This window comes from Phyllostomus hastatus, unplaced genomic scaffold (assembly GCF_019186645.2).
Source record: "Phyllostomus hastatus isolate PE091 unplaced genomic scaffold, TTU_PhHast_1.1 phas_scaffold_501, whole genome shotgun sequence".
NCBI classification, from domain to species: Eukaryota; Metazoa; Chordata; class Mammalia; order Chiroptera; family Phyllostomidae; genus Phyllostomus; species Phyllostomus hastatus.
Genome location: NW_025334033.1, coordinates 62,342,576 through 62,357,512, shown reverse-complemented (window position 1 = coordinate 62,357,512; position 14,937 = coordinate 62,342,576). Strand labels below are relative to the sequence as shown.

The 14,937-nt window shown below is 50.5% G+C and overlaps 1 protein-coding gene across 2 annotated transcripts in view; it reads right to left on the bottom strand.

Annotated features, from left to right (window-relative positions):
• Window positions 1–14,937, bottom strand: part of TDP1 (tyrosyl-DNA phosphodiesterase 1) — a 63,806-nt gene that overhangs the window by 24,180 nt on the left and 24,689 nt on the right. For both annotated transcript variants that reach the window (XM_045823917.1, XM_045823916.1), the window contains 4 exons: window positions 12,490–12,675; window positions 11,849–11,897; window positions 9,687–9,753; window positions 8,281–8,388 (listed from right to left, as the gene is read on the bottom strand). In XM_045823917.1, the coding sequence (XP_045679873.1) occupies window positions 8,281–8,388; window positions 9,687–9,753; window positions 11,849–11,897; window positions 12,490–12,675 (410 nt within the window). The remainder of the gene's footprint in view (window positions 1–8,280; window positions 8,389–9,686; window positions 9,754–11,848; window positions 11,898–12,489; window positions 12,676–14,937) is intronic.

Sequence of the window (14,937 nt, the reverse complement as noted above, 5' to 3'; positions counted from 1 at the left end):
GAAGATGCAATTTATGAAAACTGTTCATTTTGGCCAGGGAATTAAAAACTTGGAAATCACACAGTTAGAGAAAATGCCTAATTGCTGACCGGCACGGAAGGTGCAGCCGGGCTCGTGGGTGCGGGCACACACTGAGGGCGAAGACGTCAGATCTCAGAGCCGATGCCGCAGCCCCTCGCTGCGGCTGCTCCCGCCTCGTCTCAGACGGGGCATGTCGAGTCCCGGGCACGGGAACGGTGCCGCACAGGTGTTAGCCATGACCATCACCGATACTCCACTCACCTTTTGGGAGGGCGACTCTGGTCCTCCCCTCTGGTGTGGTCCACCAAGCCATGGGGGGGTCCATCCTGTCCCCAGAAAGTGCTGGCGGGAGGCAGGCCTAAAAATTATTCACAAAACCGCTTCACCGACTTCACAGTCCTCGCCCGAGTCCCCGCGGCAGAAACACAGTGAGCTCCTGTTCTGTTCAGTAAAGGAGTCAAGAGGATTTGGGTCCCCTTGATACAGATACACGTTTCCCAGTTTGAATAGGAGTGATGAAGTATCAGAGACTTAAGAGTGTGATTGAAACTAAACCAGCTCTGCACAAGTCCACGGACCCTGTGAGATCGAGGGCCAAGGGGATGCAGCACGCCGGCTGTGTTCTGGGGGCTGCAGTGTGTGGGCAAAGAAACGTGCGCAGGAAAAGGAAAAGGAAAAGGAGCGGCACGTTCTCCCGCAGACAGACGGGAGCAGAGCACCCTGAAGACCAGAGACGCGGGTGCGGGCTCCTGAGAGCGCCAGTTCCGACAAATCACCAGGGAAGGAAGGGCCGAGACTCTGCTGATGAACCGACTTTGCCCCCCAGGCACAGGTGTAGTCTCCCCAAGCAAACGCTGTCACAGCCGCACCGAGCTCGGAAAGGGTGGCTTTCCTCCCAGGGCGCAGCCCTGCCACGCCACCAGCCTCTTCTTCCGGAGGGTGCATGTACACTGGATCCCACAAACAGAATCGCACGGCTTCAGAAGCCGTCAGTCAGATCCCTGATCCCACATGACAAAAAACTCCGTCAAGCAGGATCAGAGCCGCCTTGCACCATTTCAGGTCAAAGCGGGTCCTTAGAACACCCTTCCAGAGAATTTCACAACGTCTTTAACCGGCACTGACAACCACTAACTGCCACTTCCATTTCTAACATTATTTTCCTTTACCTCCTGTGGTGCAAAGACGGTAACGAAAACTTGAGAAGTTTTCCAATAACAAAACTAAGGAATGTTTGTTAGAATGGGCCGTGGGAGATGATCTATGATAACGGTCCTTTAAGCTTTAAACAAACACGCCCCCAAACCAACCAACCAACCTAGAGATTCCTTTACTGAAAGGAAACACTGAGAGCAGACAAAAGGCGAGTGTCTCCGGGTGAGGCAGAAACTGCCTGCGCTCCCCCCCCGCCCCGCCCCCCAGGCACTGCAGTAGAGGGCTCTCAAGGGGCTTCCAGGACTCTGACGGGCTCTCAGTAGGTCAGCAGATCTAGCTACCGAGAGCCCAGCTCGGGGACCTTTGCAGACCCACAGTAACAGGTAACGGATGCGTATTTGCAGATGGCAGGAAAGGTGAGGGGAAGACTGAGAGGCGGCATGGGGCTCACGGGCAACTTGGGACAACAGAAACGCTGGCAGACCCAGGCTCCAGGTGGCACGCAGCTGAGTTTGGTAGGAACAGAGTGGGTGGGCAGAGGCGGGAGGAATCTGGTGCCCGGATGTTGACTGGTCAACGAGAACGGGATGACCGGGGTACAGGAGTGTTTCGAGGGCCCTGAAGCTTTCAGTGCTGCGCCCCAGCACAGCCTGGCCCAGAGCGCATGCTCGATGGACTGACAGAGGAAGGACATACAGAGGCTAAGAAAAAGCAGCATCAGGCTGCTGCCCACTGCCAGCCACACGGACATCTGGGGCTGCTCAGCAGGGGCGACACAGGACAGCTATGGCTGAAATTAAGCTTTCCCCACGGGCAAGGCTATGGCAAAGCGGTGGGTAGGAGGTCAGCCCATTGTGGGTGAAGGGCCGGGGAGGGTCAAGGAGAAGCCTGGCTCAGCAGCATTAAAGGTGTTAATGGGGAGGAGGGAAGGCCTGGCCAGTCGCTACTTGAGGAAACTGGAGCTGCAGTGAGTTTTTGAGCTGTGGGTGCTTCCCAAGGCCTTATGTAGCAGCGTGGACCCCGAAGCGACGGACAGCGGGCTGCCTGGCGCACAGGCAAGAAACAGCCGTGCTGGACTACCTGGGTCCTCCGCCACCTGACCGACCCGGTCACGTCGCTTCAGCTTCGTGCTTTAGTTCCTATGCCTCTGAGACGGGATGACAGTGCTGGCTCCCGAGGGGAAGAAGTAAATCAGCGAGTGGGAAAAGCACTGTCTGTAGACATTAAGCACCTTACAAGTGTCTGATTTGTGGGGGGTCCTCCTCAGGGGCCAGTTCCTGGTGAAGGACTCACAGATGGCACCGCCTCGTCTCACGCCACAAGCACACCTTGTGACTAGCCGTGCCGGCACACAGAGGGTCTGGGGGCCCCGGGGCAGGTGTCTCGGGCTCCATAGATCTGCTCCCCTGAGTGTGAAAAGGGGCATGCTCTGTCTTTGGGCTACTTGTCAGAAAGCTAGGGTGGTGACATGACCTTGAATCATCTCTAACATAGAAAGAAAGTCATTCTCTGACTTTAGTACTGGTGACCATTATTTGTTATCAGCTGTGTATTTGTTAACATTAGCTGAGGCACACCAACTACTCCCAGTATCTTGGGGCCTCAGAGCCAGGTACCCATGCCTACCCAATGACAGGTACAAATACTGTGTGTGTGCGTGCGAGCCATCCAAGTTGATCTCGGACCTAAAATCTCAGACAAAGGAGGAAAGAGGGCTCTTTGTTTCCGAATCAAAGGAACAGGCACTAGAGAAGAAGTATCGCACAGCTATGCCGACAGCAGAGCATCTTCTACGGTCTCTCGAAAAGCCGCGGTGGTTTTGTAGTCAAGCACTGGTCTTGTTTTCCCCCAAAGTGACAGCACCAACATCTCTGCTCATCCCAACTTTCTTGTATTGCCTGTCAGTTGCTAGGCAACTGTGACAGCGATTGCTCTCTGCCCACCCACAATGCACAGCTTTCATAATTGCTCTCTCCGGCTTTGCCAATTACTCGTAGGCACTGTCTTCTCACCCAGGGCTGCCTCTTCTAGCTCGTCTTCTCGCCTGCTCAGTCCGGTGGTAACATTTAAACACAGTATTTGTCATCATGCCCCGGCAATTTCCATAACAACAGGCTGCCCATCAAACAGCATGATTTCATGGTGGGATCAAAAACTATAAATAGCTTCCATAAAAGCAACCAGAGAAAAGAGAAATTACTGCCAACACAACACCTAATAAGTTCTAATTGATTAGAATAATTTTGAGCAATTTTTAAGTAAACCACATTAAGTTTAGAAAAGGTTAATAAAGGCTGTATCTCATCCATGGGCAAGTCTTTAGGTCATAGAGTGTATAGTGATATGTTGTATTATAAACAAAACAGAGAAAAGCTTCTCAAGCTTTTTTACAAAAATTTTTAACTGAATTTATTGGGGTGACACTGATTAATAGAATTATATAGGTTTCCGGTGGTAAAATTCTGTAACGCATCATCTGTACACTGCACTGTGGGCTCACCACCCCAAAGCAAGCTATAAGCTGCTTTCTTGAACCTCAGAGGCCCAGCGAATATGAGCTTAATGGTAACATACGTAGTTAGCAGCTACCACAGTCAAGCTGTTAACTGATCTTTAATATTTAATACATCATATACTCTAATAGGTAATGTTCACATATTTCTTTTATCATCATCCTCTGAGCATTCAACAAGATAAAAGCTGAGATGATAAATGGCTTTTCTAAAATTTAAGTGGCAAGGCCAGTATGTGGTCATTCCCCATTGGGACATGGACGTTTGGACTCCACTTTGGTGCTATTTCCTCCGTAGTACGTTGGCCGATCGGACAATGCGACCCCTGGAGACACCTGGGTCTGAGGGTGTTGACAGGGTCACGGCTGTAAAACCTGAAACCCCAGCAGGATGGCTGGGGCACAGGAACGGGAAGATACGCTTTCTCCGCACACCCTTCTCCTGTCTTCTGCATGTGCCACCCATCCGAGAAAACCAGTGTCGTGGATGGCTCTGGCTTAACCACGCGTCGGTCAGTAGCCACAGGCCACGCCCCGTGTCCGATGCCGCCGACAGAAAGATGGGTAAGACCCGTCACCACCTCTCAGGCAGCTCATAATATACTGAAGAAACGGGACCCACAAAGAACCAACAAGGAGGACGTAAAAGGAATAAACAACAAGTGCTACAAAACACAAAGGAAATAGACAGTGACTTATGTCTGCCGAACTACAAGGAGTTTCAAAGGGGAACCTGTGAAACAGACCTGAAGGATGCGTCCTGGGCAGCACGAAAGGAAAACACAACCCTGAGACCCAAGACGCAGCGAGAAAATGCAGGGTAGGACAGCACTCATTGGCTGAAAATGTTCAGAGCCATATAGACCAGGCACTGTACTAGGCACTCCATTTACTGCTCTGAGAGAAAATACAGACACTAAACGAATAGTTACTAACAACGAGGATGAGTATTTTGGTAGGAAAAGACATATAAGATTACAAAGTTATGTTCTCTTAGAGTAGGAAAAAAACTTCTAATGCAGACTGTACACTGACATGGAAACTGCATTTAAAAGTGGTTTTGGCGCCGATTTTGCAATGCTCGGGGGTGTGGCAACTGTGCACTGAAGGGTGGCCCAGGACCTGTGAAAAATGCCTTCCTTCAGGCCCCAGCGACAACATGACGACAGAGGAGAGGAACCACGGTGACCCACGTGTGTTTAAAAGGAAAAATAAAGAAGAGTGAAAAGTACAGTCACTTTTTACAAGCCCCTTAAGCAGAGTCCGGTCCCTGGTCTCCGGCAGCCAGTCTCCACACTGGTGAAACGTCACGCGGGTGAAACGAGGTCCCCGTGACCGGGACGCCGACGCCCCCTCCCGAGGACGGGTGGGAGGCGGGGCAGTGGGATCTGTACACCGTGGGAAACACGTGCAGCGGGCCTCTAGGGTGATGAGCGTTTGTGGTTTTGGTTTGGTTTAAGGTGAGGACATCAGATCTCTGGGAACTCTGCGCGTCCTGGGTGAGACGTAGGAACAACGGCACACACCACGCCCCCCCTGCAACACTGCCGCTGCTCTGTCTCCGCGGGCCCACTGAACTGCGCTCCTCCAGCCGCCCTGCAGCCTGAGGCTCGCCTTCCGAGTACATCTAAGGGCAGTTTTGCTTAACTATGGAGACTTAGCTTCAATTTCATAATAATGAAGAAATCAGTTCAAATCGAGGCTGCGGAGTAAGATGGATGAGGCAAACTGGACGGTGAATACCAACGAGGCCTGTGGAAGGCAGAACCCCATCCCCGCCCCCGCCCCCGGTCGGCGCCCCCCGAACAATCCCCTGCCCTTGAGTGTGAGCAGAAGCCGCCAGCGTGACGGGGTCCTCTCCCACATCAGCTCACCCACCAGCCGACCAGGTTAGTCCGAAGGTCTGGGATGAGCCTGGTGGGCCTGACCCTATCACGTGAGACTTAAAAGAGTGCCTGGGTTCCTCCTGACAGACAGAGACTCCCCCTTGGCTTTGAAGAAGCAAACAACGATGCCTGTGTGGAGAGCACCGTGTGCCAGGGCACAGAGGCCTCAGACCTCCAGCCGTGAGCAACAGAGTTCTGCAGACCTGGGGGCTCAGAGGAGACCACGGCCCCGGTCAAGGCTCTGACCCTCTGCTCACGCCGCTCAGTCCACCATTAACTCGCCCCGGAACACGTGGCCCACGGATGGGCTGATGCATCCCCCCTTGCCAGGCAGCGAAACTGGCACAACTATTGAGTGCGCTGAGTCCCGGGCCTGGCGAGCTCTGAAGCCGACGAGTACCGAGGCCCGCAAGAGAGAAGCGCCTGTCTTGGTGAAAGCACCAAATCTCAGAGCGCGGCCCCCTTGCAGGGCAACACTTTTGCAGGTGTGTGGATCTGGAGTATTGCAGAAAGTCTCACAATCGTGCAGTCAAAATTCACATTCCTTGTATTCCATCTTGCTTATTGCTATTAAGGTTTTTTTCCTGGGGAATCTGTTTCAATTTTGTGGCACTTAATAATGCGATTCTATTCTCCACCAGGACAGACGATCTAGAAGATACTTAGGAATGCATGGGGCATCTGGGGGGGCTTCCGCCATAACGGGGCATTTGGTATGTGAGGGACAGGTTATGAAGTTTCCTGTAACGCATGGGGGGGCTGTGGCACCGCAAAAAAACCTTGACCCAAATGCCAGCAGCGCCCTGTTGAGAAACACTATTGGAGCATAAGCTAAAGCCGACTATATTGAAACCATGTCTTGGTCCAGAAAGCCTCATGAAATAAGAACGTAAAAAGCAGTTGTTCTAATCAATCCAAATTATGGAATACACAGACACAGAATTGCCTCCAGCAGACCCATAACTAATAAAGCTTCAGGAAACCCGGGAGACGTCGGGCAATAGTGCTTTTGCCTCTACAGCTGGGAAAGGCGGTCTGGCCACGGCTGCTGCTCTGGCTGCACCTGCCCTCCCGCCCGCTCACTCCAGCAAAACCGCCTTGCTGCTTCTCACACACAGTGAATACGTTCCTGCCACGGCCCAGAAAGCGTTCCCCCAGCTACCTGCCCGCACAGTCCCCTTCCTCCTTTCAGGCCTCCACTCCGAACGTGGCCACGCCGGCCAGGCCTTCCCTGACCACCCTACTGAACGAGCAGCGTCCAGTGCCCGCCCCAGGTTCCTGGGCTCCGGCACAACCTCTGTGCTTCAGTTCCCCCCTCTGTATGGCGGATTGACAGCTGCACCGCAGAACAGCTGTGAAGGCTACGAGAGAGAGAGAGAGAGAGAGAGAGAGAGAGAGAGAGAGAGAGAGAGAGTGGGGGGGGAGAGAGAGAGAGAGAGAGAGAATGAAATGTGCTCGGAGGGTGTCTGAAACGGACAGGACGTGGAGCACGTAGCTCCAGGGCCCTGGAGGAGGGCGAGGACAGAGGAGGCCGGCAAAGCCTCCGGGAAGAGATGACGCGGGACCTGAGCTCAACTGGGGAGGCAGAGAGAGCAGAAAAGGAGGGCACTCTAACACCTGGGCTGTGGGCAGGAAGGACGGTTTGAGGGGCAAAGGGAAGAAGCCTGGCTGCTTCTGGAAGCTCACGCTGGGGAACGCAGGGCAAGCTGAGGAAGGTGTGGCTGGGGTGGACGCCAACCTGAGGACGCTGGACCTCGGTCAGCAGGAAGTGTGTGTGTGGGGATTCTGAACACAGGACAATGAGGAAAACCCATGTTAGTAGCAGACAAAAGGTCATGGACAACTGGGACGGGTGGCCTGGGAAGAGGACAGCCTTGTGATGGGGCAGCAGACAGGTGACCATTTCAGAAGCGCAGGTGGTAAGTATCTGACTGAGTGTTTCGGGGATTAGAAAAGCAAAGTGCAAGGCATTTCAAGGATGAACAAGCTTTGATGTATATTTACATACCACCCACGGGCCCACCTCGACCGCAGAACAGATCTCTTCCTATTGTCATCACTCCTGTCTGTCTTCTGACACCTCTGAAACCAGGAGCACCTCAAACGCACTAGGTGAACCTTACTGTTTCATCCTGTGTGCCCGGCATCCACGGGGGGGAGGACTTCAGCCAATGCCGCAGCATGCTCAGAGGAAGGACCAAGACAAGAGCACGGCCGGGCATGAGGCCCGAGGATGGGAGAGTGGGCGGGGGCCACTAAAGCACAGAGGATGCTGGGAAAAAAAATCTCCTCCCAGATGCATGAGCTCAGTTTGGGATGCTCTGACTTTGAGATAAAGTGGCAGACAAACAAAAAAAAAAATGAAGGGAGTTGCTGGTAGGTGTCCCCTATATTTGCGGTCTACATCTTCCCTTGTTTTCGAGGGCTAAGAGTGGATGCTAAGCATTTTCTAAATTATTTAGGTTGCGTCTCTCAGGTGTGCCTTAACAATACTGGAATGCCATGTGGATAAAATCAGGCCATGATTACAACCTCTACAAAGGGATCAGTCACGGGCCTCCTTTCAACAGGGCTCATGTAGGACACACACACAGAAAACTAATCACAATTCATAAAACCACTCTTTAGAACACGACGTGGCATTCAGAGCAGGAGTTACACACACATTTAGAAGCCCCTCCCACCAGGAACATGAGGACGGTTTACCTTGTGACAAGGAACCAAGCAATCCGACTGAAGTCTGGAGAGGGCCTCATGTACGTCTTAATGTGCGGCATGGCGTTGCTGCGGCCCGACGTCTCCGCTGACCATTTGCTAGTGACAGGAAAGACACAAATCACTGATAAGAAAGTACCAATTGGTCACAGTCCTCACATTAGAAAAGTGCTTGAAAACCCAAATCCTATAATCTAAAAAAAACGGTGAGTACACAATTCCCTTTGATACGACCCGTGGTATCTTCTTACTACACTCGGCTCAGGGAGCAGAATAACGCGTGTTCACTTCAGAATGCAGGAATGCAGAAAAAAATGTACTGCCACTCACAACAAGGGCCTTCTGGCACATGGTGCGCCCGGCTTCTCTGCTGTGAAAGCACACCAGTATGCAAATGCCATACTCTGTCTGTTGTGCTTTTCCCGGCACGTCTGCACATCGTATCTCCTAGCCGGGCTGTGAGCTCTTAAAAGCTGGGAGTGTGCTCACACCACAGTGCTAAGCAGAGGCTCAGTAAGAGCTTGTTGATAAAACACAATACAAAGTGGGAAACATACAAACAGTATGCATATCGTCACGGGACGCTGAAAAGCAGGGGCATACATCAGAAATACTTGAGTCGAATGCTGACATTTACTTGTATCCTCAGTTTGGTTTCTAGGTCTGCCACGTGGCAGGACTGAGGTGCCATGGGAAGAAATGCCGCCTGTCCCTCCCGGGGCGACCATCCTCACTCACAGGAGGACGGTCCCTGAGAGAACAGATCGTCCGCAAAACCCAATGTCCTTTGTGAGGGACACCCGCCCAAGAGAGCGTCCCAGAAAGCCTCCGGATGACACACGACTGGATTAGACGGAAAGGGAATCAGCCGTTGTTTCCGGCTGTTCGGCAAAATAGGTGGACTTGGAAGTAGGTATGGCGCTGGGATCAGCCCGGAAGTCACAGATGTGCGACCGCTGTGGCCGCAGCACAGAGGACTTCCCTTTCGCCTGTCTGTCCGTTCAGCCACGCAGGCACTGCCCCTGCACCCGGGGAACCGCGTGAGGGTCGACCCTCAGCAGGCCGTGCCGACAGAATGACTACACTTTCCATACTGGAGATATGAACCAAAAGGTACTTATGTAAATCCTAAGCTATCCAACAATGTTCTTTCATTTTATCTTCTTCTTCGTGTGCCAATGTATAAATAGAAATGCCACAGAGATCAATTATACTCGTTGGCATTAAAAACCTATTCCAAAGAAAATGTTCAAAACCTTGTTTTAAATTATTTCTATCACTAACATATGTAGCTAAAATATATAGCTGTATTATGTAAGGTTCTTTTAAAAAATATGACATAAATAACACTCTTATCCCAAAGGAAGCAACGGCAGCATTCTAAACCAATTACTTACTGGAAATAGGAATGGAGCCAACTCTGTTTTTCCGCTGTCTGGATGCTATAGGGAAGAGAGCCCCCAGCTTTTGAAAGAAGAAAAATGAAGTAAATAATCAAATCTATGGAATATAATTTGAGGATCCTTCATTAAGGAGGAAAATCTATAGTAAACAGTGAGAAGCTTAAAGGAAAAAAAAAACCCCGAAACTACTTCCATTATTTCATCTTATACAATAGTTCTTTGAAAGAAAAACGTCTATACTTGCACAAGTGTGTTCTCAGTGGGGCTTCCTTTCTCAGGGATGCATATTAAGTGTATATGTATACTGTCTACAGAAAAAGGTATTCAATCACTTGGCGATGGTGACTTGATATCTGTAACAGCACGGATTTGAACTGTCAGAAGAAAACACGGAGAGAACCCTGGCCCGTCCCGCGGTCCGCACGAAGGCCAGCTGAGGTGCGGAGCGCCCCGCTTTTGCCTGAGACCAGGACACCTGGGCAGAGTGGAGTGAGACCTCCTAGGGGAACCTGGTTCTCCGCCTTCCTTCGCCCGCTACTCTGCTCCTTCCCAACAGACTTCGCGCGAGCTAAACAGAGTCTTACCAGTGGGAAAGAATGGTCACTAAAATAGAATAAAGTGTCAGAAACAGGTAAGTTTTTAAAAAGGAATTCTAAAAGCCATGTTCCTGCAAAGAAAATAAAGATATGGTTCCCAGGGGGAACACAATTAGAGGCCAATTTTTTGGTTCATCTTTGAAAGGAGGGAAGTTCCACTGTACATGCATCAGTCGCTTTCCAAACACGGGATGGAACTTGTCCACAGTGACCTTTGCCCGCAGCGGGCTTTAACTTTCTCCACCTCACCAAAGGTGGCGTGATGCACCTCCTACTCAAATCCCTAAAAACACACTTAGGGTTTCAGGACCAGGTGTGAAGTAGCTTAATTGGAAATGCCATGTTCTTCTCTGTTAAAAAGTATGCTTTGAATGGATCTAGTCTATTAGAAGTGCAGGAGGGAGACCAAAAACAAAGAAAGAAACTAACAAAAAATACCCCGCCATGTCCCTGAGCCTCAGTGAAACAATCTTCACCTTTGTCACCAAAAAGCAACAAATGGGCTGAAACACTGCAAACCCTATGGAGATTTCCCTGGCAGGGTCACACCTGGTTTGACAAGCATTAAGTGGATTAAATCAGCCCAAATTCAGAGCATTCTGCTTCCGGCCATAAGACTTCTTTTTTTCCAGAGACGTACATTGTTTGGGGTTTTGGTCATTACCTCCCAAAGGCACTATTTGGGGAACTGAATTTCAAATAAAAGTCTAGTGCCTAGCCCTGGTATAGGAGAAACAGAGAACCAGGTGATGTCTACAAAATAATCGTGGGCACTCACAGATGAAGCCCTTGAGAGATGAGATGTACCCATTAGGCTATATGAAAGGTTTCATCTCAATGTCAAGCGTCAGTTCTGAACCTTAAATGTATCTGCGTCCAGGATTCGTGTTTAGAAGAAGCACACGGTACCACAGACGCAGACAGGATGCGGAGAGAGGGAGGGAGAGCAGAGTAGGGTGCTAGCAGTGCTCTGAAGAGGCAGCGGCAGGAGAGGCGGCTGGTCTTATTTGGAGGTGTGCTCGGACAGCCAGGCTGCTGGTGGCCAAGGCGAGAACCTCATTTCTTTCTTTCTTTTTTTTTTTTTAAAGATTTTATTTATTTATTTTTTAGAGAGGGAAGGGAGGGAGATAGAGAGAGGAACATCAATGTGCGGTTGCTGGGGGTATGGCCTGCAACCCAGGCATGTACCCTGGCTGGGAGTCGAACCTGGGACACTTTGGTTCCCAGCCCGCGCTCAATCCACTGAGCTGCACCAGCCAGGGCTGAGAACCTCATTTCTATCGGCAGAAATGAGATTCCGACTCAGAGGGTTATTGTAAGGATTGAAAAACACTCACAAATGGCCTCACGTACCATCTCTGGGACACTGCCAGTGAGTGCTCCATGTCACCTAGGTTCATGATTCCTACCCAGTTAAGATAAAAATCGTCTCCCAATTTCTAGCCAATACTTTCACATCCCAAGGAGGAAGGCATTCTCATTGCTTGTTTTTAAAAGTTTACCAGGGCATTTATGAAATAAACCCAAAGATGCAATCCGGATGGTTTTCCCAACAATTACCTGGGTACCCTTCTAAGCTGGTCCTCACATTTTCCACAGAAGGATAGATCTACAAATAAGTAAGAAAAAAACTCAGTAAAACTAGGAAGGTACCATGCTGAAGAAACCGTTTGTTAAAAGGCATGCTGACTAGTTTTTTAAAAAGGAAAATCTCAAAAATACTTAGACTTTGAAAATGTGCTTTAAATTTTAAAAAGTTCCCATTTTATGAAAAAAAAAAAAAATTGAACTTCTGGTAATTAATTTGATGATAAAAAACTACACTTCGATTTGAGTTTTTCCTCTTAAATATCACATTAACACTGAATTGAATGCAAAATTAACTATTAATTCAGAGGTGTCTAAATTATCAATCATGCTCCTAATCCTGCTGGCAATGCGTCATCAAATATTTTTCCCTGGGCTGACAACCTGGGGGGGGGGGGGCGGAAGACCGCAGGCTCGCTGGTGGCGGACAGGCGCGTTGGCGGGACCCACTCGCCCCCAAGCACCACGCGATGAGGGCCCCTCGATTACAAACTGCTGTGTCCACCCCGAGCTACTGAACAAAACCTCTGCACGACAAGGAGGACTGATTCCCAATTCCTCTCCTGGACCAGAGGGCGCGGATAATCAGCCCCCGCCCGAGGAAGGGCACTTACCAAATGGAGCGGAGCGACGCCTTTGCCGGGGGCCCTGGTGTCCCTCCCCAGGGTCGCCAAGGTCTCCTTAAACTCGGAGCACAGCCATTTGGACGCGTCAGCCCCCAGGGAGCCGATGCTGGAGAACTGGCCTACGATGGGCCAGGCCTCCGCGCTGGGTGTGGACGCGGCGTGCTCTCTCAGAAGCTGGGAAGAGGAATAGAGGATGCGGGTCACTCCCTCGCAGGAGCAGAAGCGCCGTCACGACTCAGGACGCAGTTTCCCACCCTCGAAGCCCCCGATTAACAAAGACATGCTGGAAATATTAGTGATCAATTTCATACACAACCGTACATTTTTTCCTTCTTTGGGAAATACTTTTTAACCTCTAAAAATATTTTACTGGAGTAAGTAGACAGGAGAAGTCTTCTTCTCCTCAAATTCTTTGATTTGTACTAAAAGCAAGAACAGATTCAACTGTTTTTAAAAGGTCTATGTGTATTAGCGGGAATGTCAGATAAACCACGAACCTGCCTTGCGAAGTCACATTTTTGCACTGAAACCATGACTGTTTAACACACCTATAGAATACATGGATGGCCGGACCACTGTACATTCTGACTCCTACCAACTGAAAGAAATCTGACGCTTGTGCTCCAGGGAGCTGTTAAAATAGGAGAGCACCTACTTACATATAGATAACACTGCCTTGAACACTAAGGATGACCTGTACTTCCTGCTTTGATACTGGGGAAAAGCTCCAGAAGCAATTTAGAAAAAACATCTGGAAATCTCATCCACTTGGACATTCACACTGAGTATCTGCCCAGAGGCTGGAGAGAGCAAGAAAACTGCACTGCGGTTCCTCTGTTCTGACTGATGTGTTGTTTAGTTCAGTGCGTGTTACTTTCTTTACCACAGCCTAGGCGTCACTGTTTGTAATCACTGCCGCCCAAAAGCCCGGACAACTCTCGATGACAGGCACGGTGGGCGCGGCGCCGTGCAGGGAACAAGGCTGAGCTGACGACTGCGAGACCCCGTGTCTCGTCTGCGCTCGGCCCCCGGTGGGCTGCAGGACCCCGGACAAGACCCTCTGCTCCACTCACAACAATGAAGCAGAACCCTGACTGTCCCCCCGCTGCCCTGGAAGGCAGCTGGGAGGCAGCAGGAGCTCCTGGGTGTGAGCCGTGGCTGGAAGACTCTAAGATGATGCTCAGCGTCCAGTGAGGCCGCACAGCCTGTGCTCTCACCTCTCGGGCTGAGCGGCCTGTTCACAGACGACCGCTGGTGCTGATGGCACACTCGGCCTGTGGCTGCACCCACCGTTTCGTTCAATCCTTACACAATCCTGGGGGTGCAGCACCACTGTTACACCCATTTTACAGATGACAAGAGGGGCAGGTTAGGGAGAAAGCCAAGGTCACGTGACTTGTGCATAGCAGGTCAGGACTGGAGCCCAGGCACCCGCGAGGCTGTGCACTCAGCCAGTCGCTCTGGTCCCTCTAGGTCATGACCTAGCGTTTTTGTTACGCCTCTCCCACCGGTATGAACTGAGAGCTTGGCAGCCAGATCTTGCCTGCTTTTAGTTGTAGCCTCATTTAAAAAAAAAATTAAAAATTTCATTAACAAAGGAGAATTCTTATGTAACATAAATAATTTATGGAAAAAGAGGTAAGGCTTTTACGGAAGACACCTTAGGAATATTACTAAGGTCGGTAAAGTGTTTCCTAACAGGAGATAAAGAAAAGTTAAAAAAATATTTAGTTTCTAGCTAAAGGGCAAGGGAGGGAGAGAGGGAGGGAGCGGCACATCGATGTGAGGGAGAAACATCAACTGGCTGCTCTGGCAGCTCCCTGACCAGGGCTCGAACCCGCAGCCCAGGCACATGCCCTGCCCGGGCATCGAATCAAAGACCTGCTGCTTTACGGGACCACGCTGAACCAGCTGAACCATGTGGGTCAGGGCAGGAGATGAAGAAAACCTCAATGTTCAACTCGCCTGTTGTTGCATTGCGTTAAAGGCTCTCTTTGTTCATTTTCACACCAGCAGCCAATGTCATTTTCGTCATTTTCGTAGTAACAATTCTCTTAAGGGCACTGGCTTAGTGAACAAAACACAGTGTAGCTGGGCTGTAGCCTCTCCTCAGCGCTCTGCTCTGCTCTTTGCTGAATTTGTAGGTTAAAAGTCCTTGATATGCTGATCAAGTGCTACAAAGTGAGAAGTCTCTAGTTATCGTTGTTGTAAGATATGTAACTAAAAGTCCATTTAGGACAGTTCATGCTATAGGAGAGGCATAGCACAACTTTAAGACCACGGAGAACTGTAATTAGACATCTCTCTAGTGCTCACCATCTGCCCAGGGCTGTGCTCGAGACACTGCGATGCGGCCAACACAGCAACCGCCCGTGAAAGAGGAGAGAGCACACACCCAGGGCCGTCCCGCCCTGTGGCGTCTCTGGGCCACACCGG